The 23,975-nt window shown below is 50.6% G+C and overlaps 6 protein-coding genes across 6 annotated transcripts; 4 read left to right on the top strand and 2 right to left on the bottom strand.

Annotated features, from left to right (window-relative positions):
- Nucleotides 1–301: 301 nt before the first annotated feature.
- On the bottom strand, nt 302–2,582 carry VC83_04370 (uncharacterized protein; the record flags this gene model as incomplete). Its single annotated transcript, XM_024468003.1, has 4 exons — nt 2,041–2,582; nt 1,666–1,956; nt 920–1,611; nt 302–862 (listed from the first exon to the last, which is right to left on the bottom strand). The coding sequence occupies exons 1-4, from the start codon at nt 2,219–2,221 to the stop codon at nt 302–304; spliced, it is 1,725 nt and encodes a 574-aa protein (XP_024324602.1). The 5' UTR covers nt 2,222–2,582.
- On the top strand, nt 2,583–6,221 carry PKH3 (pkb-activating kinase-like protein). Its single transcript, XM_024468002.1, has 2 exons — nt 2,583–5,455; nt 5,508–6,221. Exons 1-2 carry the CDS (start codon nt 2,978–2,980, stop codon nt 5,850–5,852), a joined length of 2,823 nt encoding a protein of 940 aa, XP_024324384.1. The 5' UTR covers nt 2,583–2,977; the 3' UTR covers nt 5,853–6,221.
- Nucleotides 6,222–6,652: 431 nt separating this feature from the next.
- VC83_04368 (uncharacterized protein) lies at nt 6,653–9,017 on the top strand. Its single transcript, XM_024468001.1, has 2 exons — nt 6,653–7,249; nt 7,320–9,017. The coding sequence occupies exon 2, from the start codon at nt 7,355–7,357 to the stop codon at nt 8,849–8,851; it is 1,497 nt and encodes a 498-aa protein (XP_024324383.1). The 5' UTR covers nt 6,653–7,249; nt 7,320–7,354; the 3' UTR covers nt 8,852–9,017.
- Nucleotides 9,018–9,539: 522 nt separating this feature from the next.
- On the bottom strand, nt 9,540–12,631 carry VC83_04367 (uncharacterized protein; the record flags this gene model as incomplete). The annotated part of the gene is made up of 4 exons (XM_024468000.1): nt 12,297–12,631; nt 10,830–12,252; nt 10,402–10,747; nt 9,540–10,349 (listed from the first exon to the last, which is right to left on the bottom strand). The coding sequence occupies exons 3-4, from the start codon at nt 10,576–10,578 to the stop codon at nt 9,540–9,542; spliced, it is 987 nt and encodes a 328-aa protein (XP_024324388.1). The 5' UTR covers nt 10,579–10,747; nt 10,830–12,252; nt 12,297–12,631.
- Nucleotides 12,632–12,764: 133 nt separating this feature from the next.
- Nucleotides 12,765–15,328, top strand: VC83_04366 (uncharacterized protein). The gene is made up of 6 exons (XM_024467999.1): nt 12,765–13,002; nt 13,077–13,146; nt 13,198–13,278; nt 13,347–13,697; nt 13,757–14,182; nt 14,230–15,328. The coding sequence occupies exons 1-6, from the start codon at nt 12,986–12,988 to the stop codon at nt 15,028–15,030; spliced, it is 1,746 nt and encodes a 581-aa protein (XP_024324387.1). The 5' UTR covers nt 12,765–12,985; the 3' UTR covers nt 15,031–15,328.
- A 389-nt stretch (nt 15,329–15,717) lies between these two features.
- On the top strand, nt 15,718–23,724 carry VC83_04365 (uncharacterized protein). The gene is made up of 4 exons (XM_024467998.1): nt 15,718–15,997; nt 16,051–18,236; nt 18,291–22,879; nt 22,934–23,724. Exons 1-4 carry the CDS (start codon nt 15,867–15,869, stop codon nt 23,096–23,098), a joined length of 7,071 nt encoding a protein of 2,356 aa, XP_024324386.1. The 5' UTR covers nt 15,718–15,866; the 3' UTR covers nt 23,099–23,724.
- The last annotated feature ends 251 nt before the right edge of the window (nt 23,725–23,975 follow it).

The raw sequence follows: 23,975 nt of genomic DNA, 5'->3' as shown, positions 1-23,975 counted from the left end.
ACGGTGACCACGCGAGCGAAGTGGGAGGGAAGATGTGGCAAGCGGAGAGAGAGCGGGACACGCATGGGATAAGTTAGTTAGTAGCTAATTAGTTGGTAGCTAGTTGGTAGCTAGTTGGTAGCTACGTAGTTGGTAGCTAGTTGGTAGCTAGTTAGTAGCTAACTAGTAGCTAAATCAGAATGCATCCACTACCGAGCGAGTATCGAGTATGGACATCACCAATATGCATAGCAATAAGTTACATGATATGAATATCCCCATCCCGACTTTGGGCCAGCCAAGCCGTCGCATAAATCCCATCCTAGGCTTCTCGGAATAATGACCCCCTTCGTGGAGTGGTGCTGCCAGGAGACCTGTTGACGCCCCTCCCGCTTCTCCCGTGCTGGACGAACAGCCGCTGAGCAGCCCGCTCAAACATCACTTCGTCGTCCGTGTTCTCCTGTCCGCCGTAGAGCCCTGCGAAGCCTGGCGTATCTAGACCAGGGGGGCTGCCACTCCGCCGCCTCCATCGTCTACGAGGGGGTTGCCATCGAGGCTGTTGCGCGCTCGCGTGTCGACGCCCAGCCGGTGCCGTGTATGAAAAGTGGTATTGACTAAAGTGCCGCGCCTCGGGCAATTGCTCCGGCGTTTGCGGCTGTAGCGATGCAGGTACTCGCTCGTCATACACGTGTAATCTGCGGTATGGCGTATTGGCGGGACCGGGACGAGCTGCGGAAGATGCAATCCTGTTGTCTCGAGAGACTCGCGGTGTCGTTGGCGACGACCTGGACGGCAGATGCCATGGGCCAATCGGCGGCCTGGATCTATACGCCGAGACAAGACGAAATGGCACCGATGAGACGTTACCAGTAGCACTGCCAGACTGAGACTATCAGCTCTGCTGTGGTAAGACCGACTGCACTATTGGATTATCACTCACTCTTGGGCTCTGTTGCAACCCTTGTCCTCCCGCGATATCATCAAGGCCAACCAGACCTGATGGGGTTATCGAACGATCACCAGCATCCCCCCCATGATGAATCCCGAGACTACGCTCTGGGCTGCTCGAGTTCCCAGCCGGAAGTGACCTAGTAGCAGATCCACTCCTCGACCTTGTCGAGAATGGCGGTGGAAGATGCAGAGAATGCAGAGAGACTTCCGAGTTTGTGGTATGCAATGATGATAACTCATCTTCAGGCTGTGCGACACCACTGGGATGGAAAATGCGTGTTGGCGGGGAAGAAGGATGGCTAACTTCTCCATCAGAGCCCTGAAACGAAGCACTATAAAGTTGACTTCTCTCAATGGACAGCGGCATGTCAATCTGAGAATCCGGCTCCGAAATATCGAAATTCTCGAGAATTGATCTGGATTTTTTGGATTCTCCCCATGAGAATGCCGCCGGTGTACGGAGTCGGTAGTCCCTCGAACGCCTCGCTGGCTGTGAAAATAAAACCCCGGGGCTCCCAGGAGACACCAGTTGCGATGCCAGTCCTACGCTCCTACTACCTTCGGGGGAAGGTCGGTGATTATAAGATCTGTATAATGGTGATCGCGGCAACGAATTTCGAGCACGGAGCCGCTGCAGAGCTGGCAGCCCCGCCTCCTGGGGAGTAGACACATCATCCGGAACTGTAAGTGCATATTAACAATACATCCAGCAGGTCGAAATGGACAGCGATTTACCGAACAACGACGAATCCCTTGAAGGTCTCTCCATAAACCCAACATAGCCCAAGTTATTCTCCTGTGGCGTCTCTTGCCGTCTTGATTCTGAGCTTCTAAATGCCAATGGTTGCCTTAAGTCGACGCCCTCACTTGGATTATCATCTCGGAGCGAAAGCCTAGTTAATTGGTACTCATCATCAGTTCCCAAGTCCTCGTCGTCGAGAGACGGCAATCGGCTTATTGGCTCCACCATCTGAGAAGCCTCATCGGTATCAGAGCCATCTGAGGATTTGGATCCTGAAGAGACATCTACACCGTCAGATTGGCCTCCGATAGTATCCCCGGTGTTGAATCTAGCAGTGCCTTGAAAACTGGACTGGCCCCAAGACGTACCAGCTCTGGCATCTTCCGTGAAAGTTGACTGGCGATTATAAAGTGGTTGCATGAACCTCGTACCTCCAGGTTGTTCAGCACCGCCGCATCGTGATGTTGCGGCTTTGCGGACGACGTTCTCTAAATGCTCTACCACGTCCCTTTTGGAAAGAGATATTATAGTAGGAGAAGGCCGAAGCATGATGAACGACTGGGTGAGTACACGCTTCCCAAATGCGCAATGAGCTTCCAACAATTGCTGAGCTGACCGACAATGCTCAGATAGTGATGACTACGAAGTTTTTCAATTCTAGTACTGAAACTATCCTTCATATGGAAGGAGCAAGGGACCTCTCCAGTAGAGTATAATCTATATGTGTGGTAAACATAAACGGCAAGAACGACCAGGAACCGCCGCCGTTGTTCTTGAATAGCCACGGTGCACAGCCGACCATAGTACGTGTATGCCACGGCGCAGAGCTCAATTGCTCCATCTAAACAACCGCATATAGAAGAAAACGAGAGATCAATACTGTATATAGCAACGTAATGGGTTTGATTACATGTCGATCTATTTATAATATGCCAAAGCTGTCTGTGTCAGAATCATCGTATTGTACGCGCAAGGCCACGACCTCTGGGTACCCTTTTACCAATTTCCATCATCCTGGCACTCCACTACTTCCGCTAGTATCAGCGACGGACAACGAACATAAACACAACCACGACACAACCTGTCTCGATAATTCACGTTGCTGAAAGTGAGAGGCTCTGCCCCAGAAGGGGCCAAACGACTAGCTCACCACTATCCACCGTAGCACCCTATCGCAGCTGGGGCTCGCCGACAATCGATTGCCACCTCATCGCCTTGGCTGGCAGCACCTTGGAGGGCTATCCGAAGCTATTGGAAAAGCATAACAGGAATCGGTTATAAATAAGCTGACAAGATCAGGATAATATGTCCTTCCCTCGCGACGGGTCTGGTGTCTCGGTGGGACCGGGTGGAACTGGTGGACAATCTTTCCAAGGAACGTCACAACAGGGCGCCCAGTCTGTCAACTCTTCGAATCCACACGATCAGACGAAGCGCGGAGCACCACAAATTGGCATGGGTGGCATATCGTCCCCACATCCTGAAAGCCTAACCCCTGGCTCAATGAACTCTACACCCGACAACCTGAGCCTCACACATTCGTTTGGTGGTTTGCGTATTGCTAACCCAGACAGAGGGCCTCACGACTCATCAACAGTCACTACAGACACTCCACCATTTGTGGCAAGTCGGGAAATTGTAGACATGACAATGGATGGATCAACTGAACCTCAACAAAAACGTCGCTCGCTTTTCAACATGCTGAGGCGCAGCGAACCGGCCAACGATCCAGAAGCCCCTCGGCTGTCTGGCTTATCCGTCGACAGTAGAAGGCCGTCGCGAAGACATACACCGGAACCTACTGAGCCGTCAGCAGCTACACAAGAACAGGGCCGTGGGCCCTGTGCGCAGAATTACAGGCCGGGACAGTCCATGCCCTTCAACCACCAGGCCCAACAAGAAGCGTTGTTTCCTCCGTTTCAGTCGAGCCATGCACCAGGCAGGGAACGCGGCTATTCTGGGGGTAGGCCTGTCTCTGGCGCGTACTCGCACACCCCGCCGCCTGCAAACAACATACCATCTCGGCAACCTGGTTCATATCGGCTACCAACCGAATCTTCAAGCAATTCCGTGCACAGTAGCGCTCCGAGGATAGAATCGCGAAATGCAGAAGCAGTCATGGCAGCTGGTGCAGAAATTCGAGATGATAGCCATAGAGATCGATCATACAGTCAAAGTCAGCCAATTTTACTCGGCAATGGTTCAACACGAGATAGCTCGAGGGCTTTGGGAGGTGGTCGGGGAATTGCGAACCCGAATATGGCGCCCAATCCAGCTCCTCCGGGCGGATCGCAATCATACGGCCTGGACGGTCCACTCCAAGCAAGCAGTGAAGAGTGGAAAGAAAGGGGGGCTGCAGTTGGCGTGCGACAAGAAATCGATTCGAGCGGCAAGCCAGTTTTAAGATCTGTAAAGAAGGGCGTTAGGGATTTCTCGTTTGGTCGAACACTCGGTGAAGGGTCATACAGCACTGTCCTGGCTGCGACAGATCGCCAGACATTGAAAGAGTATGCAGTCAAAGTACTCGACAAAAGGCACATCATCAAGGAAAAGAAGATCAAATATGTCAATATTGAGAAGAATACGCTCAACCGTCTGACGGAACACCCGGGCATTGTTCGACTATACTACACGTTTCAGGATGAAAAGTCATTATACTATGTTCTGGATGTGGCGAGCAACGGGGAACTCCTCGGAGTGTTGAAGAAGATTGGCACATTCGACGTGGAATGCACCCGTTTCTATGGTGCGCAAATTTTGGATGCCATCGACTACATGCACTCTCGTGGTGTGATTCACCGAGATTTGAAGCCTGAGAACGTTCTTCTCGACGATCAAATGCACGTAAAAATTACCGATTTTGGAACGGCGAAGCTGTTAAAAGACCCATATGCTGTGCCGAAACAGGGCCTTCTCGAGATGGACAAGGAGGATGACGATAATCGAGCAGCGTCATTTGTTGGCACGGCAGAGTATGTCAGCCCGGAGCTGCTCACGGACAAAAACGCTTGCAAAGCAAGCGATCTCTGGGCGTTCGGCTGCATCATATATCAGCTACTCTCAGGAAGGCCGCCTTTCAAGGCTGCGAATGAGTACTTGACGTTCCAGAAAATTGTTGGGTTGGATTACGAGTTTCCGCCTGGCTTTCCTCCGGCAGCAAGAGACTTGGTAGAACGCTTATTGGTCCATGACCCGCAGAGGCGGCTGTCCATGGAGCATATTAAGAACCACGAATTCTTCGATGGCGTGAAGTGGGGTCGCAGCTTATGGAGGCAAAAGGCGCCGAGGTTAATGCCTCATGTCCCCCCTTCGCAAAAACCGCACGTTATCAAATTGGACGGATACCAGAGTTCCCCACAGCCAATATCAACACCCCGTGGTGCGAATGGTAGCAGCAGTTCAAGACCAAAACCACGAGTAATTACTGAACTGCCACCTCCCAGCCAGCTAGATATTGAATGGTCTCCTGTACTAACTCGGAATAATGAGAGAATACTCAAGCTTGGGAATCTCATGGTTACTTCAAGCCCAATAGCCCACAGCCCGGGATCTAAAAGCGGCGACAACGGCAAGAGCGACAATAAGTTCTCCCGCTTTTTTGGTGGAAGCACTATCAAGAAGAGGCAGAGGCTAGTCATGGTTACCTCGAGCGCCCGGATTATTTTGGCAGCTGCTGGAGGGGATGAGAAGAAGTCGAAGACGGAAATATCTCTCTTGGCTTCCGATTGCACGTGGCGGTTACAGGCAGAACTGAAGGGGCAGGCAGGGTGGTGTGTAGATACGGTGAGTTTTGGTAGTTGCTGTGTTTACTAAAGTGATATCTAATGGTTTATAGCATGGAACCCATTATTCGTTTGAAGAGCGATCATCTAATAGCTCGTCGGACCTGGGTCGAACAACCCCTGAAGAGTGGATTGAAACTCTCGATAGCGCGAAGGACTTCGCGATGTCACAAAGCATGTTGGGTTCTTACAACAACGACGGCAACTTCGCCGAGATGTCATCATCGGTGTCAAGTCCGACAAGCACCCTTGGCGGCGGGAACACGTATCCTGAGGGAATGGGTGTTACCGACCGCAACGGTCGCAAAAACCTGACAAAGAACCAAGAAGATGCACCACCGAAACGGAATAGGTTCAGCAAGCGCCAATCTAAGAGCGGACTCGCGGCTGTCTTCTAGCTGGTCGGTGGTCTTGCTTCAAAGCATATTCTCCGGCTCGGGAGTTCATAACGATTCGAATTTTCATTCTCACATAGCATTTGCCAGCGCGGCGTTGGGTCTGTCCAGCATTTTATTTTTAATTGTTCATGTAGATCTTTAGTGGGGGGCGTGGCGTGGAACGGCCATGATTCATCATCAACCTTGAGAAAGATGAAGTATATCGAATACCTTACTTGGGAATAATTGTTTCATGTGCATGGGAGCAAAGGGAAGGGCAATGGAGTGGCCGGATAGTGTGAGGGAGGGGGGTGAGGTGCTTTTTACTTATCAGAGACACGATTGACTAGACAACGTATTTTCCGATGAAATCTACATATTTGCTGTGGGAAAATAGAAAGCTGGAGTTCCGCATATGAGGTGTCGTGTTCCCGAGACTGTAGTGATACAGGAGAGCCATGGCGGAATTGGAAGATGTTTAGAACGTCGTAGACCATGGAGATGCAGAAGAGTATGGGACCTGATATGAGATCCAAAATAGACAATCTGACAGAAACCTATCGATGCCAAAATACCGACAACTCCAATAAGGTATGGTATAATATAATATACGTGTTACTTGGTAGTAAAGCACGGTGTTTTCGGCACTGGTTCCTCTCTTGCCTTCTGTTTCCCCTCTTGGTTCGAATGGCACCCGCTCCTTCCTCTCCAATCGTTTGGTTAGACCTCCGATAGAAGTGGCATCCAACGTCCTGTCTATTGGCCTGAACTGTCCCGATTCTCAGAGTCAAAGCCCATCCCCCCACCACCCCCACCACCCCCACCACACAAGTAAACATCCATGTTGCACATGGCTCAACGCGACCCAGCTTCGGCCTCGCAATTCGTGGACGATGAAAAGTTACCCTAGCACCTGGAATTGACCTATCCCTGACTCTCTGACTCCCCGACTCGCTGACAATTGATATCGCCCCCAGCAGTCCCTTTCCATCAGAAATCAGTTGGCCCGCATCGAAAAGAGAACTGACCGTGTTATAATTCGCTCTAGAGAGAGTTCAGGGCAACGGGACTATCGAAGGCGAGTCAATCATCGCGGAACGAGGCGCATGTGCGGCAGCGAAAGGAGGCACCTGGATCATCCTGTCTCTGTTTACCGTCACAAGTTTCAGGGCTTCGAAGGTTTCCGTCACACGGCGGGCACGCTACACGACTGTTGATAAAGCACAATAACAAAGACATGATCGCAATCTGCTGAGTCTCTCTCTGGCTACCGGAATTTCATTGCGGGGGACTGGAACGCTTGCGCTCAAACAAAGCCGTTCTTTGATCTTTGATCCGAGTGTGAGGGCTTATCGCGCTGCCGTCTTTGAAGCACCCTCTGCGCACATGGTAGCTTCTGAGCGAGAATAACTGAGCGGGTGCGTCCTCTACCTCTATATCCCTCTCGCCCATTCCCAAGACGCGTTGCTGACTACTTCTCAACTACAGCAGCTTGCTTAGTCGACCAGATCCCAAACTCCTAAATGGTCTCACAGCCGGAGCCCTCGCGTTCCCTCTCCGTCCGCGGCCCCTCATCCGTCGTCTCGCGCTCAAGTCGACACCGCCGCCAGAACCGATCACTAGCCGGCGGCTCCTCATACGTCCCACAAAATGAGTTCCCGGTCTTCGCGAACACGGGCGATGTGGAAATCCTCGTCAGCGCTGGCGGGAAGGAAAACAGATATCTCCTCCATCGCTTGATCCTCACGCAGTGCTCCGGCTTCTTTGAGGCCAGTACAAGCCAGGAATGGTCGCGTGGGCATACCGAGGCCAGCAAGGAGTTGGCTCGGATCGGGGAGGACGGAGGCAATATAGATAATGCGAGCCGGACATCGTCGTCGCCTCAGAAACATCGCTGGCGCTATGAGCTAGATAAGGGGGCCGATAATAGCGACATTCCCATGCTCGTGCAGGCAACCCCTCCTGCGCCGTCTCTCTTCAACCCTATGTCACCCCCGCCAGTCCGCAACAAGCCTCCGAGCTCATCAACCTCATTCTTCCGCTCAGTTGCCAATCTCAGCATTACCGCACCGGCACCACTATCGCAAGAAGACACGGATCTCCTCCGCGACTACGACAACCTCTTCCGCATATTCTACAACTACCCACCCTCCCTCGACCCCATTAATATCGCCGACGCCTACATCCAATGCAAGTCCCTCCTCGCACTAGCAGACATGTACGACGCCCTCATCGTAGTCGGCCCGCGCATCGACCACCACCTCCTCCAATTCCAATCCCGCCTCTTCAAGCAAATCGCCAAGTACCCGCCCTCCTACCTCCGCCTCGGCTACATGGCCCGCTCCAAAGTCATCTTCGCCGAAGCCCTCATCCACGTCGTCGGCCAATGGCCCGTCGGCGAGCGGCACCTCCGCCAGGCACTCCCGCAACAAGTGGTCGAGCTCATAGAAGATAAAGTCGACGAGCTCGCCGATGTCGTCGCGGGTGTCGAGGGACGCCTTTTCCGCCTCTCTCTCCTAACCAGCCGCGGTGACCGCGTCAGTCCGCAAACTAGCTACGTTGACTGGCTTGCCGTCTCGCTGTTCCGCGAGTGGCTAGCGGAAAACACATCTTCCCCCCCTCCTGCCCCCGCCAAACCCGTCTCAGCCTCCCGCCCAAACACCAACCCCCACGAGCGCCTCGACGCGCCGCCATTGAGCGCAAATAGCGCCAGCATGCCGCCTCCCTACAGCGACCACCCCGTGCCGTATTTAGGGCGCGTATACCGCCTCCTCGGATCGAGCTCCCGGAGCGCGTATCTAGGGCACGAGGAGTGCAAGCGCTTCCTCAAGCTGACGCCGGAGCTGTATTCGAGGGAGACGTTGAGGAGATTTGAGGGGAAGGTGGAGGAGGTGAAGGGGCTGGCGAGGGAGACGGTGGCGCCGCTTATGAGGTGTACGTTGCAGGGCGGGGCGGAGGGGGTGAGTTATTTGACGTGTACGAGGATTGGGCATAATGATTGGGCTTGGGAGAATGAGTGATGGGGGGGAGGCAGGATAATAGAACTGGACTGGACTGGAGGAGGGTTGACGGCTAACGTGGAGCTGGCGCGTTGTAAGTGTGATGTTGATGAGATGATTACGATGATGAGTTATGTCTGAGCGATGGATGGATTCATATTCATATACCCTTGTGCTAGGAATGGGATTGTTTGGGGTGGGTGGGTGGGTTGGTCGGGGTTGTATTTTACGACTTTGTAATATTGGATATATGGGAATTAACCAAGGAGGCATTTTACCTAACGATAACAAATACTATTTTCATTACTTGAAATCTATGGGATGAAACAGCACGAACGAAGGTTATATATTAATTACAGCGGAATCACATTAGGCCCAGGTGCTATTGTGAGAATGTACTTCTACAGTAATATACTTTTGCCAGCCACGAGATAGAGGCTATGAGCTCCTCGTCTTCCCACTGCCACCATCCAGCCATCCATTCCCAAAAGAGATCCGTTTACTCCCCATTTTGCGCGCCAGCGTCTCAAATTCCCTTTTAAACCCCCTTCTATCCTTTCGCCATGAAACGACAAAAACAAGATGCAATATTACTCAACCAGCAAGTGCATGAACCTAAGGAGTCAATATAAAGCTGACAAAGCCTATCCCATCCTGTGATGCTCCTCCCGGGAAAGCATCAAGCATGATCACCCGAGCGCCTTCAGACTCAGCCGTCTTTGGGGATATTTGCACCGCCATTCTTATACCTCTCCTTCGCCGCCAGGTATGCCGCTGACACCCTCTCCGGGTCATACTTTGGGGCATATGAAGGAGCTAGGGCATCGACAAGCGCGTAAACAATGCAGAATGCAATGATGAACATGGGCATCCTCCACAGGAACGGGCGGCGTGACGACATCGATCTCCAACGCTGGCTGGCCATCTCCAGATGTGTCCGTACCTGCTCGCCGCCGAGTTTGTAGTATACCAGGCCACCCAGGGCGATGGCATATCCGATAAACTGGAGGGGCGTGACAATGGTGCCCCAGATCATCATTGAGGCTGCTACAAGGAGGATATCCTTGAGGACGCCGCAAAGCGTGAGCACGAGGGAGGACGTCTTTCCGATGAGGAAGACCACAGATATGTTTAATGCGAACGCCACCATGGCGTTGAGGGCGAAGTTAAGCAACCCGACTTTGTGGACCTCTTCCATTGAGACTTTCGGTACCTCCCATGCCAATGCGATCAGGCCATTGAAAACTGTGCAGACTGGCGCAAAGTAGTACAGGGATACGAGTGGGTCCATCTTCGAATCAGGGGCGTTGAGGAGACGTTGCACCATGACGAGTCGCACGGCTTCGAACATGATTCCACCGCATTGGAAGAGGAACCCGAGCATCACGAATTTGATCTCTCCGAACGAGGCTAGGACGACACCGATGACGATGAAGGAGACGTTAAACAGAACCCGCATGTTGGGCTTTTGAACCCCGAAGAACCAGCCCGTTACAAGGACAGCCACTGGCGTCGTCGCCTGCTTCGAGTTAGCAAATGCTCTCATTTTGTCGATATGCGCCTGGGCCTACCTTGAGCATCTGGATGAATGCGACGCTGAGGTATAAATACGTCAGGTTTCCGCATATCAGACTAAGACTGTAAACTATCCCTATGGGGAGGATAGTCCGTATATACATGCGCGTATTCATGCGAACATTCTTTCGTCCATCGAGGAGGGTCGTCGTTCGAGCCATGATCTGCGTCATTACCGTCGCAAAGAAAAGATGCCATGCTGTGAGAAGTACGGGGTATCCTGGGTGGTTGATTTAGCCATTGCAACGATATAGGTTGAATTGGGGTGTTTTACGGAATTCTTGGGAATCGAGGATCCATTTGTTGAACAGAATGACGCTGGAGCTCAGCGAGATCCAAATCCTGGGGGTGGGGACAAGTTAGAAATTATGAACTGCGACGCTCTTGCGAACGAGAATTGGATATGGGAATAGGATATACTTACACAACATAGACTGAAGGATGTAACGCCGGAGAGTCCGTATCTTCCTCTTTAACATCCTGAATGACCCTTGGCAATGATGGCTCGATCTTCTCTAAGCGGGGGTCATCTCCAGAATCGGGGGCCCTGTCGTCCGCACTCATAGTTGCGCCCTGGGAGAAAGCGCAAGGTTAAGGGGGCACAAACGCGCTGGGAGGGAGGCCTTTCGTGCAGCTTTGGCAGATATGGATATATATACTCAATGGGCGTTACGAGCAGCGAAATGGGGTGGTTGTGGTGAGAGCCAGATAAACAAGGAGCACAGAGCAGGCAGAGCGTGGCAGGTATAGGAGATGGATAAAAAACGTGCCATGGTGTTCATCATACGTCTCTGCCCGTCAGGTAAGGCAGTACGTGAGCAAAGTGCATGGTCGATTGGTTTATGGAGCTAGAGAAATATGGCTCTACCAGATCGACGGTGTTGGTTGGCATGGAAGGTACAGACAGAGGGAGAGCTGAGAGCAACTTGGAGAGCGGAGGGCAGTCAGTACCATAGCACAGCCTCATATGTTGCTGGGTGGGGAATAGAGGCAGTGTACTGCCGGGCGGTGAAGGGATCACTTTCACCTTCCTAGCACAGCTCTAGATATGTCCGATTGCGAGATGATGATCTAGGTATAATACATGAATATACCAATTGGCTGAAAAAACTATCTTTTGCGCCAGGACGGTTGTCAAAAGGGGAGACGAGGAGATTCTCTGAAGATCCAGAAGATCCACAGATGATCAGATCTTGGTACGGCGATTACGTGGAGCAAGCACCACTTCTCTGTCGATTGTATACCGTGATATACACATACCTCCACACAATGGAGTCTTGCGATTGAAGCAAAAGAAAATCAAGCCACGTACTGCATACGATTATGTACGTAAAGTCCGTTCATCCTTGGGTTGATCTTGCGGCCCTTGCTGAAGACCTCAGGCGATCGGAGGGAAGCTTCCACTGTTCTATGGGGTACAGTACCGCGATACTCTGAAAACAGCTGTACTGTGATTGTACTGGTACTGTACTCTCTTCCACGAATATGTGGTAGATCAGAGAGGAATGTTCGAAGTTTATACTCATAATCAAAACTCCGGACTGCTTTATCAAGAGCCTTTTGATGCTATTGTGATAAACTGCTCGGTTTTATGTGAATCGTGACCGTCAACTATCAAAAGTCTCATTACATGATGAGTACGCTGCTGAATGTTGAATAAAGTGGTGCAGATATTGAATTCCAACCGCATTAACGATTACAAGAGCGTCAGGCTCAAGATTATCATATCATGACTCCACATGAAGCTTTCCTGGTAATATAATACACTTAGGAAGTGCATATCCCTTAGCATTTATAGTTCCGATGACAGTAACAGAGAGTCGATTATCAGGGTTATCTACAATCCACTTTGTACGTTAGTATTGGACTCTTTAGAATAGAGTTAACTTACCTGCTTTACTCCGACTGGTACAATTACATCTGTAGACCGATAGCATCCAATCATGTAACCTGTCTCATCAAGCAAGTCTGCGACAGCTTGTAGCAGCGTACTCCGATTTGCAGGAATACTGCGCTCGAGTTGGTCATGTATAAATCGTCAAATTGCAGCATCTTGTGCAGGAGTCAATACTCGGTTTTGTCCTCCATATGGCTTGCGCGTTGTAGATGTCGGCTTCGATATGTGTCGTCGTAGAGTTTCGTACTTGATGTCGAATTTTGTAGCGACCTAGGAGGTTGTACGGAACTGCGCCACTTTTGCTTTGAACGGAGTTGGATCAAGCCCAGCCCGAAATAGCAAGAGTACCTCAAAATACATGTGCAGTACTGACTTTAGACTACTGACCTGTACTCCGTACTGCAACAAACATGGAAGCTTTGGCCATGATCCTGGTCGACCCCGCCACTTCCTTCTTTACCCTACCACATACCCTTAATGCCTATTCGTGACCGCCCTGGCCCGTCATGACTCCTCGAATGGTACGAGATTCAACAGTCGCGATTCATCTAGGAACCATATCTCCGTTCCTCAGTAATTTCTCTCCTGATTCCTCTCTATAGCGACTACATGTTGCTACACAATCATCTGAAGTTGCTGAAAAGATCACTCGCATTGATTGGGACACGAACGCCACATTCAAAATGAGCAAAGGCGATGTGTATGTGGTGGCCCTCCTCTGATATAAACAATCAACAGATCCTCCCGCGACTTATTGCTGACGTGTTCTTATAGAGAAGTCGATATTCTCATTATTGGGGCTGGGCCGACGGGCCTGGGTGCGGCCAAGCGCCTGAACCAGATTGTGCGACTTCCCCTCCATCGTTGCGACCGCTGTGGCTGACATTATCGCTAGAACGGGCCCTCATGGTTGATTGTGGACGCAAATGAAACACCTGGCGGTCTGGCTTCTACAGACGTCACACCGGAAGGCTTTGTAAGTTAATTGGCTCCGGCCCGCGATTGTGTTCTATTATTTTACACACAGTGCTAACTTGAGGGCAGCTTTACGATGTTGGAGGCCATGTGATATTTTCACATTACAAGTACTTTGACGACTGTATTGATGAAGCGCTTCCAAAGGAGGATGATTGGTACACTCACGAACGCGTATCGTATGTGCGATGCAAAGACCTTTGGGTCCCATATCCCTTTCAAAACAATATTTCGGTGCTCCCAAAGGATGATCAGGTCAGATGTATTAATGGGATGATTGATGCTGCTATAGATGCTCGTGTTGCTGTAAATAAGCCTGCCAACTTTGATGAATGGATTATTCGTATGATGGGCACTGGCATTGCCGACCTGTTCATGCGGCCATACAACTTCAAGGTCTGGGCGGTTCCAACGACGAAGGTATGGCTGCGGCTGTCCTATATACCCTTATACCCTCGCGGCTGCTAACTCTCTTGCAGATGCAATGCCAATGGCTCGGCGAGCGTGTTGCGGCCCCGGATCTCAAAACAGTCACCAAGAATGTCATCCTTCAAAAGGTGGCCGGGAATTGGGGCCCCAACTCTACCTTCCGATTCCCTGCTCGCGGTGGAACGGGTGCCATCTGGATCGGCGTCGCAAACACGCTGCCGAAGGAGAAGACTCGATTCGGCTCTCATGGCAGCGTAAAGAAGGTCGACGCCGCTGCCAAAACTGTGACAATATCAAACGGCAGCACGATTAAATACAAAAGGCTCATTAGCACCATGGCTGTTGATCAGCTTGTAGAAAGCATGGCTGATGAGAGGTTGATTAAAATGAGCAAGGACCTCTTCTACTCATCCACGCACGTTATCGGAGTTGGGATTCGAGGCGAAAGACCTGAGAATATTGGGGACAAGTGCTGGGTATGTTCCTCATCTTACTCGGAGCTGCAAAACTTAACGGGATTCAGCTCTACTTCCCCGAAGACGCTTGTCCGTTTTACCGAGCAACGATCTTCTCGAATTACTCGCCGGGAAATCAGCCACTCGCGTCTGTCAAGCTGCGAACAAAGTATCTTGCAAATGGTGACGCGCCAGCGTCGACTGAACCGCAGAACGGACCCTACTGGTCTATCATGCTTGAGATTTCAGAGTCGTCTATGAAACCTGTCGACCAAGAGAATCTGCTCCGAGACTCGATTCAAGGGTTGATAAACACTAAGATGATCAAAGAAGATGATGCAATCGTCTCAACCTACCACAGGCGTTTTGACCATGGCTACCCAACGCCTTCCCTTGAGCGAGAAGGTGTCTTGAAGCAGCTTCTGCCTGCGCTTGAAGCGAAAGGCATCTACTCCCGTGGGAGATTTGGAAGTTGGCGATACGAGGTTGGCAACCAGGACCATAGCTTTATGCTTGGTGTTGAAGCTGCCGACCACATTGTCAACGGCGCGGTCGAGTTGACGCTGAATTATCCAGACTTCGTAAATGGCAGACGCAATGAAGAGCGCCGCTTGACTGACGGAGCACAACTGTTCAGAAACTCTGCCACTGATAAAGCAGACGCTGCTGGAGACGCGAAATTAGTCGACATCATGTCGACTAAAGCTGGATCGAGGCCTGACTTGGGTCCCCTCGCGAACGGCATCAATGCTCTGAGAAATTCGAAAATTGGAATTGATGGCATTTCGTGCATGAATGGTAGTACATCTGATGACGCGGCCAAAGAAGCCATCGCTAAAGAGGTGATCAGGGAGTTAAGAGGTGCCTGAAAGCAAGGACGGAGTCATTGCTGTGGAGTTGGGGGTTCAATGGGGATACAGGATATAAACCTGGTGCAACATTAACTGGGTAGAGAGACAGGGCCATATCCTTGTGCGCTGTTTGGGGCATTGTCTGGTATCTGGAGTTGAACGGTAGCTGGTAAATTGGGGGTTGGTTGGGGTCACAAAAGGGGCGTGTCGGGGTTAAGGGCTATATTAGACCGAGTTGTGCTTTTAACATTTTAACATGTCTTCATTAATGATATTCTTGTCAACAATCTTAGATCAGACTGCAGTGTAACCTTTTGAATGGCTTGTTGCATTGAAGTTTGCTGTGCTCCTCTCTCTGTGTCACTAAACTTCGAACTGGTGGCGGCTCAATGACGTAAGGAACGCACCCTTGCGTTTCAGTGTCTCAGATGGACGGCCTCAAACGTCTTTTGCCGCCGCCGATTGAGTTTTTGACGCGATATTTTGGTTCACAACTGTCAACTGTCAACTAACAGTAGTGCGACATTAGTGCTCAGTAAATACCTTGGTAAACATATTCTCTGTGCCTCCCTAAAAGTGTTCTGATCAATGGGGGGTTTATGGGCTAGAGTAATTTAAGCTTCTATAGCGCGTCATACTGCAGATTACGCCAAGACTTTGCCGTAAGAAGCAAAGCGCCATTGCTGAATTCACATCAACACCGCAAGTTGGGCGTCCATACAAATCAGTCTCCAACCAAAACGACATTAAACTATCCCAATACGTATAGCTCTCCGTTTTATTGAGTCTCGCTACTCATGGTATATGGTATCCCTTCTGCCATCCAGAAGATGAGCTGAGAGTGCGTTGTAACCATGGATGGTCCCGTCGGTGCTGTGGATGACCACCACATACCGCCTCCCCGACTTTTCGAGCGACTACGCCAGATCCGCGGGTACACCTGGGACGAGACCCGGCCGCCCATTCTCTCGAGCTACGATAGCTGGTATGGCGAGCACGCAGACCACCAAATGAGCACGGGGGACTAACGGTGTACAGGCGTATCTTCGGCACCAAACATGGCGCGCCGACTTCAGTAGGACCCTTCAAAGATGCCGCTGACCCTAAGAGCCACTTGCACACCAGTGCGACCAAGAGCTCCTTAGTTACATACCGCGAGGCCGAAGGTGCCCCTGGGGTCAACGACAGCGAGACGGCCGAGCCACTGGTCCATGTCATTGCGAAAATATCAACGCATACGCTGCGGGAGGAACGGGCTTTCCATATATGCTCGAACCTGTTCCACTCGGTCGATCCGCAGGGGAACCATATAGCCAGGCCGGTAGACCTGCTTAGGTTGGCCCGGCAGCAGGGTGATAAGGGTCCATTGGTGGTGTCCATCTTCGAGGCACCTGGGAAGAACTCCCTCCTTAAGTATATAGAGTTTGGCCCAGCAGGGCAAAATCTACAGACAGCATGTCAACTGATACCCCTTCCGGTTTTTCTTGACTTTGCTATTGGAGCAACGGAGTGTCTAGAGATTTTACACCACGGTCAACGTATAGTCCATGGAGAAATCAGAGGCGATGCGTTTAACTTCGATGAGACTACGGGTCAAACCCGGCTTATTAACTTTGGATCCGGGCTGCGGTCGTTTGAGCATGGTCTCACGAGCCATGGCTGGTCAACGTTGTCTAAGGAGGCTGGCGCAAAGACCAAGCTGTCATTTATAAGCCCAGAACAGACTGGACGAATGCCTGCAGAGCCTGATAGTAGGACCGACATATACTCCCTGGGGATACTTTTCTGGACGCTGCTCACACAAAAGCCTGCCTTCGATGGCCCCACTCCGATGGACATCATACAAAGCGTCCTCGGAAGGCGGTTGCCGTCTGTGTCGACAGTCAGACTCGAGGTCCCCGATATACTAGGCCGTATTATAGCGAAAATGACTGCTAAGGACATTAGTGAACGATATCACTCCGCCAGCGGACTTCGTCATGATTTGGCCGAGGTCCAGAAGCTACTTGGGAATGGAGATTCAATAGCCTTGGGCAATCTAAACCTAGCCACCAAAGACGTATCTTCGTTTTTCATCCTCCCATCGATAATGATCGGTCGTGAAGAAGAGCGGGATGAGATCGTCAAAATTATCGACAAAGTATCCAAAGAGCATACAACAAGCCAAAAGCAGAGCCCCAACGTGCTCTCGTCTCGATCCAGCATATCAGATGGCCGCCCCGAGTCCTTGGATATCGCAGACGACATCAGCGAGCACACGAGCTCGGCAGGGAGTAAAAGCAACGGCACAGCAATATCTGGGCAAAACGCTCAGCGATTACACCATGCTTTATCGTCTGCCTCTAGGGCAAGTTCACAGTCTCACGCAACCAAGGATTCGGCACATGGGGACACCCAGCCGAAGCCCTGGAGCAAAATCGACTCTCAAAGCACAACTGGTGGGATGTCTACGAGTAGCGACACGCAGAGGAGCACGTCCGAAGGGGCTGGAAGCATAAGCCAGAAGAACGTGCATAAGTTCAGCAGGAAAGGCCGCTGTGAGGTGATCTCCATTGCTGGGGCTGGGGGCCTTGGCAAGAGTCGCCTTGTCCACAGCGTGCAAGTTGAGGCTCGAAGGCGTGGATACTTTGCTTCATCAAAATTTGATTCCGCTCAGCGAACTCCATTTGGCCCGTTACTCAAACTATTATCATCCCTTTTTAAGCAAGTCTTCTCGGAGAACGATACTGATACGCCATTCCATCAAATCTTGAAGCATTATGTTAGACCTGTTTGGCCAATTCTCCACAAAGTCCTCGGCCTCCCGGAATTCTTGCTGGGATCTGACAATACACTGAACCGCCGTCCATCGCAGCTCCAACCGACTTACAATAAAAGTATACGCGCTGACCAAAGCCGACGAGACTCGACCAGCACCCGGGTTAGCCTCTATAGCATTTCCCTGACCTCGCAAACCTCCCAAGAATTCCTTCGAGCCGGTTCAGCCACGAAATCAGCGAGGCTAATGAATACATTCCTCGACGTGTTGCGCGTCTTTGCCCAGTGCAAATTCCTCTGTTTCTGTCTGGATGATCTTCAGTTTGCCGATGATGAATCTCTGGAACTAATCTCACAACTAATCTCTTCCAAGGTGAAGGTTGTCCTCATTGTGACTTACAGGCCAGAAGAGATGTTGCCGGAGCAGATCAAAAGCATTATTGAACCCCCAGGGACAGACGGGCTCCGTAAGCATATGCCATACCATCCGCAACAAACGATTATTTGCTAACACATACAAGGGAACATTAAAACTGGTGGAGTGAGCGTAACAAGAATCGTATTGAAGCCATTAACCGAAGATGATATAGCCCAATACGTGGCTGAGTCACTACGCCGCCCAGCTGAAGATATTATCCCTCTTGCGGCAGTTATTCAGTCAAAATCGGCAGGAAATCCATTTTACATGCGTGAGATGCTTAGCGCTTGCAACCGGAAGGGATGCATCTTCTATAATTACCAAAACTCGGTTTGGGAATACGACCTGGATCGAATCTTTAGAGAATTCTCGACAGAAACCTACCATGATACCCTAAATGACGACTTCGTTACCCGCCGCCTCAGCGAGCTACCAGCCACAAGTCGATCTATCCTAGCATGGGCCTCGCTGCTTGGCACATCATTCTCCTTTGAACTGATCCAGCGACTTCTGAGCGGAGAATTTGATTACAACGATGATGACGAAAGCTTCCCAAAGACTCCTCTATCGCCAGGTGAAGAGCCGGTATCCTTCACCCACTCCCAACAAGATGCTGTTGCTGGCCTCCAGGCCGCGATCCAAGCGTATATTATAATGACAACAGGACATGATGATAGGTTTCGATTTGCGCACGACCGGTATATACAGGCAGCGTCATCATTGGAAATGAGGAATGTAGGAAAGATGAACTTTGTGGTCGCCTGCACACTTCAAAAGTATTACTCGTTGGATGAGAGGCTACGAGAGTCAACAGCTGCCCATATTTGCGCATCTGTCGATATTATTAAGAAGCGGATAACCCACCGCCAATCCTTCCGGAAGATACTTTTTGAAGGCGCCCAAACAGCAGCTGAGAACGGTGCGAGGCCGACAGCAGCCAGGTATTACGATCATTGTTTCGCCTTACTTCAAGATTCTCCTTGGGATGACGAGAAGGAGGATTGCTACTACGAGGAGACTCTTTCCCTTTACATCCGAGCGGCTGAATGCCACCATTTTATGGGCCACTTTGAGGAGACCACTCGTCTGCTCAGTATTCTCTTGGAGCACGCTAAAACTGCCGTCGAAAAATCTACAGCTTGGGTACTACAGTCTCGTATGTATGCTCAAACTGGAGACTCTGCATCGGCTTTCAAATGTCTCCGCGTTTGCCTGTCTGCGTTGGGTACTGATGCAGATGAAAATCCTACATGGGAGAAATGTGACCAGGAGTTTGAAAGACTTTCATTGAAGCTCGGAAGCATCGATCAGAAGGGGCTGAGCATGCGACCATTAGGATGCAAAAGCTCCAATCTTGAAGCCGCAGGTGCTGTACTTGTGGAGATCATTGCCGATGCATTCTGGTCGGATCGTTTGGTCTATTACAGCACCTCCCTGGTGATGGTTGATACTTGCCTTACGCAGGGAAACTTCCCGCAATGCGGCCTGGCGTTTATGCACCTGGCTACTATCGCTATCTCGCGATTCTCGATGATTGAATTCGGTAGCCAGATGGGTAACCTTTCCCAAGACATGATGCACCAGTGGCAAGATCCATATACCCTTGGTATCGGTGGCACAATATACTCTTTGTTTGTAGGCCATGTCCAAGCATCGCTATCAGAGTCTATCCATCAACTTGAAGGCGCGCTGGAATATACTATTCAATCCGGTGATCGAGTCTCGACAATATTGAACTTCGGTGTTGTTGCTTTACTGAAGCTCTTCGGCTCGGAACACCTCGCTGATATAGAATCCTTCTGCCAATTCGGATGCGAAGAAATTCCAAATTGGCAAGACGACTGCCGAGGCGGCAGCATGCTAATCGCCGTCCGCCAAATTTGTCGCGCTTTGCAGGGCAAAACCAACACCGGATCTGCTGAGCATGTTATGAGCGATGAGGGTCATGACACTGCCGAGTATTCAAACTGGATAAAGTCGAGGGTCGGCACGATGGGCGACAGACCGATCTTACTCTACCAAAGTCTCCAAGTGGCGCCACTGTTTTTGTATGGCCACTACCAGAAAGCTGCCGAGCTCTCACGCGAATGCTTTGATAACCTAGACACGGTCTGGTCAGCAAGAAACACACGATTCACGATGCTATTTTACGGACTATCCCTCAGTGGTCTCATTTGGCAAAAGGCCCAGGATCCATGCGTACCTGATAAACGGTCGCTTCCCGCCGAAATTGTCGAAGTTCTGAAAGATCTTACGATGCTGCGAAAGAAAATCGTTGAGTGGCAGGCAATTAACGATGTTAATTACTTGTCGTGGTCAACTCTGTTGGACGCGCAGATAGCAGAATTAGAGGGAGATCACGGCTCCACGATAAGCTTTTACGAGGCATCTCTAGACCACTCTGCCGTCCATGGGTTCGTTCTCGAAGAAGCTCTTGGTAATTATCTGTTGGCTGGATATTTCCTCCGCCGTACGGCTCGCAGATCAGCCAAATCAGCGCTCCGCGAAGCTATGAGCCTTTTCGGCCAGATTGGTGCAGTCGGTGTTGTCCAGCATATCGAAACAGAGCACAGCCTGCTTATCCAAGGTCCCACGGGTAGCTTGCGAAGGACAGAAGTAGGCACACAAACGGATTTTGCGGGTGACTCAGCAACGGTGCAATTCGATGCCCTAGAAAACAGCGGAACTGAGGATCGCCTACATCCCACTGGATCCCCTGCGGAAACTAAGGGTGACCGGATTGATGCGTGGCAATTGGGCTCTGCGCACGACGATTCTGGATCTGGGGTGCCAGCATTGGATATGTTGGATCTTAGTTCTATTCTCAAGAGTTCGCAAGTCATATCATCGGTATTGCAAGTGGACCAGCTGCTGAAAACCATGTGCGAAATTATCTTGAACAACTGCGGTGGTCTGGCATCTTTGGCTGCAATTATAGTGGAAGATGACGACTCTTCGGGCTGGAGTATCGCCGCGAGTGGCGATCCCGAGAATGGTGCCGTTGCTCATATGCCTGGACTCCCGTTAATCGAGACGCCACTTGTGGCTTCGAGTGTCATTCTCTACTGCACAAGGTTCCAGGAAACTGTTTTCCTAACCGATATCATCCATGACGAGAGATTCAGCAACGTTGCTGATGACTGGTGGATAAAGAATCCCCTGGGGAAGTCAGTGATTGCGATCCCGATCTCTCACGGCGTGAAACCGCTCCTAGGCGTTCTTTATCTGGAAGGGCAACCAAACGCTTTTACAGACCGCAATCTTACCGTTTTGCAGTTACTAGTCAACCAGATTGGTATATCCTACTCGAATGCCCTGACCTTGAAGGCAATCGAAAAGGTCTCTGCTTCGAATATATCGATGGTTGAGTCGCAGAAGCGCGCTCTTGCCAAGGCAAAGGAGGCAGAGATCAAGTCTCGACGAGCCGAGTCCGAAGCTATTCGGAATGTCAAACTTGCCGAAGAAGCTGCAAAGGCAAAATCTATTTTCCTCGCAAATGTTTCTCACGAGTTGCGAACTCCACTTAATGGTGTGATTGGCAATTCCGAGCTTCTCAAGGACTCAGATCTAAGGAAGGAGCAAGCTGAGATGGCCGATTCTATTCGGGTTTCGGCTGACTTGTTGCTGACCGTGATCAATGATATACTTGACTTCTCCAAGATGGAAGCCGACAAGATGAAGCTCTTCATTGTAGCCTTCAATGCTGATGAAATGTTACGAGAGGTTGTCCGGTCTGTTTCTTACAGCAACAGAGACAAGAGAAGCTCTCGCGAGGTGGAGATATTGCAGGATATCAACCTCCCTCAGGCACTCATTTATGGTGACCCCGTCAGGCTTCACCAAGTTATTGGTAACTTGATTGGCAACAGCTTGAAGTTCACGGAGAGTGGGTCCATAACTGTAGGCGCTCGAATGGATAGCGAGTCTGCAGACGACATACAGCTCACATTCTGGGTGAGAGATACTGGCATCGGCATTCCCCCGTCACAGCTTGCAAAGCTATTCAAGCCTTTCAGTCAGGCAGACGCCAGCACGGCTCGCAAATACGGCGGTAGCGGTTTAGGCCTCAGTATTTGCAAATCGTTGATCGAATCAATGATGAGGGGTATGATAAAGCTCGAAAGTACGGAAGGTGTTGGAACGACCGTCTGGTTCACCGTCACGTTTCCCAAGGCCAATCCGGACGCTACAGCAGGAGATAGCCAGACCGGCTCGGATCAACGCGACCCTATGTCGAAGTACAAGGAGCCTGAAGAGCGCCGTTCGCACCTGCCGTACGCCGACTTCAGTGATATATCTCGCGATGACCTCAGGATATGCATCGCGGAAGATAACCCGATCAATCAGAAGATTGCCATTCAATTCGTGCAGAAACTCGGGTTTAAACACGTCGATGCCTACGATAATGGCCTAGCAGCTGTCGAAGGGCTACGACAGAAGGCGAGAGAAGGCGTGCCGTACCATCTGGTTCTAATGGATGTGCAGATGCCAGTGCTGGATGGTTACGAGGCAACGAAACTTTTACGAAGAGATCCAAATGATGCGGTCAGAGCGGTTCTGGTGATCGCCATGACTGCGTCGGCAATTCAAGGCGATAGGGAAAAGTGTTTGGCGTCTGGTATGAACGATTACTTGGCCAAACCAGTGCGCGTACACATACTGAAGAAGAAGCTGGAGCAATACCTTCGACAGGTAAGAACCCCAAGAATCATCCCAATCCATTCTGTGTGCTAATAGACTTATCAGGATCCTATGCCTCTACCAAATCTTCAAGCAGAAGCCAACAAAGTCACCGCCGAAGTAATGAATGCGCACAGTACATTTGTGCCGCCTGCTGCAGCGGCACCACCACTGTCTCCAGGCCTCCGCCGACAAAGCCAGAACATGGCAACCCCGTCCGATACGTCTTGAAATATGCCTTACATGCATACGATCACCAACAAGAAAATTTTACCCAGATACAAGCCACACTCATAAACGCCAAAAGGACCACTAGGTCATGGGGGAACTAGCCAAGACCAGGTTCACGGTGGAAACGAATAACGGCGACACAGCCACCTAGTCGCCATTACTGGCTGAAATTCGACCAGTAGCCATATCAAACCAACCTCTACAACATTGACCAGCCAAGGAAAGACCAGGGTGGCGTTCTATCATCCCACCCAGACAGCCTACAATCTTGGATTCATCAACTCTATCGCCAGATCTTACATATCTACTTTTGCACAAACTTTTGCCCCACAAACTTTTGCACGAGCGCAGGCGTTTAATTCCCCGTTTTTATTTTTTTGTTGTGTTGCCATTTTTTGGGAAGGGGGGCCACGCTCAAAGTGGCGAGCATGAGAGGGGGAGATGACGCCAACGCCGTCTTTTTTATATGATGTATGTATTTTTTTGATATTTGCGAAAGAAAGATACATAAACAACGTCACGGAGACCGGGGAAGGGGGTGGTATATAGGGAGGATGGATGAAAGGCATATAGGGGCGAGATTAGCAACTCACGTTTGGGGGCGTGAGTTGCTGAGAGATGGAGGGAATAGATATGATATTCTCCAATTTGCAGATATTTGTGAAATGGTTATGTGACTAAATATTTGAGGTTCACTTCCTATGGAGACGCTTCTGTTTTCATTATATTTTGATTTCATGTAAATATACCAAGTCGCCCATTAAAACCCAGGCCTAACTCCAACCAAAATAACCATAAATCTCACACCCTCCCAAAGCTGCCAGCAGTATATCCAATCTATTACCCAATCCCCCATCCCAAATACAGCCATCTCACC

The sequence above is a fragment of the Pseudogymnoascus destructans genome, assembly GCF_001641265.1.
Source record: "Pseudogymnoascus destructans isolate 20631-21 unplaced genomic scaffold scaffold_9, whole genome shotgun sequence".
In the NCBI taxonomy this organism is placed as follows: domain Eukaryota; kingdom Fungi; phylum Ascomycota; class Leotiomycetes; order Thelebolales; family Thelebolaceae; genus Pseudogymnoascus; species Pseudogymnoascus destructans.
The sequence above is the reverse complement of the archived record's forward strand: the minus strand, read 5'-3'. Positions and strand labels throughout refer to the sequence as shown.

What these genes read in the sequence shown, in the direction of transcription:
- VC83_04365 (XM_024467998.1), top strand. Translation starts at nt 15,867, where the DNA reads ATGGATGGTCCCGTCGGTGCTGTGGATGACCACCACATACCGCCTCCC. An exon ending in CCCAGGGACAGACGGGCTCC is followed by an intron (nt 18,237 to 18,290) that starts GTAAGCATATGC and finishes AACACATACAAG; the next exon opens with GGAACATTAAAACTGGTGGA. An exon ending in TGGAGCAATACCTTCGACAG is followed by an intron (nt 22,880 to 22,933) that starts GTAAGAACCCCA and finishes TAGACTTATCAG; the next exon opens with GATCCTATGCCTCTACCAAA.
- VC83_04368 (XM_024468001.1), top strand. Translation starts at nt 7,355, where the DNA reads ATGGTCTCACAGCCGGAGCCCTCGCGTTCCCTCTCCGTCCGCGGCCCC.
- VC83_04366 (XM_024467999.1), top strand. An exon ending in ACGTCACACCGGAAGGCTTT is followed by an intron (nt 13,279 to 13,346) that starts GTAAGTTAATTG and finishes ACTTGAGGGCAG; the next exon opens with CTTTACGATGTTGGAGGCCA. An exon ending in GGGCGGTTCCAACGACGAAG is followed by an intron (nt 13,698 to 13,756) that starts GTATGGCTGCGG and finishes ACTCTCTTGCAG; the next exon opens with ATGCAATGCCAATGGCTCGG.
- PKH3 (XM_024468002.1), top strand. Translation starts at nt 2,978, where the DNA reads ATGTCCTTCCCTCGCGACGGGTCTGGTGTCTCGGTGGGACCGGGTGGA. An exon ending in CAGGGTGGTGTGTAGATACG is followed by an intron (nt 5,456 to 5,507) that starts GTGAGTTTTGGT and finishes AATGGTTTATAG; the next exon opens with CATGGAACCCATTATTCGTT.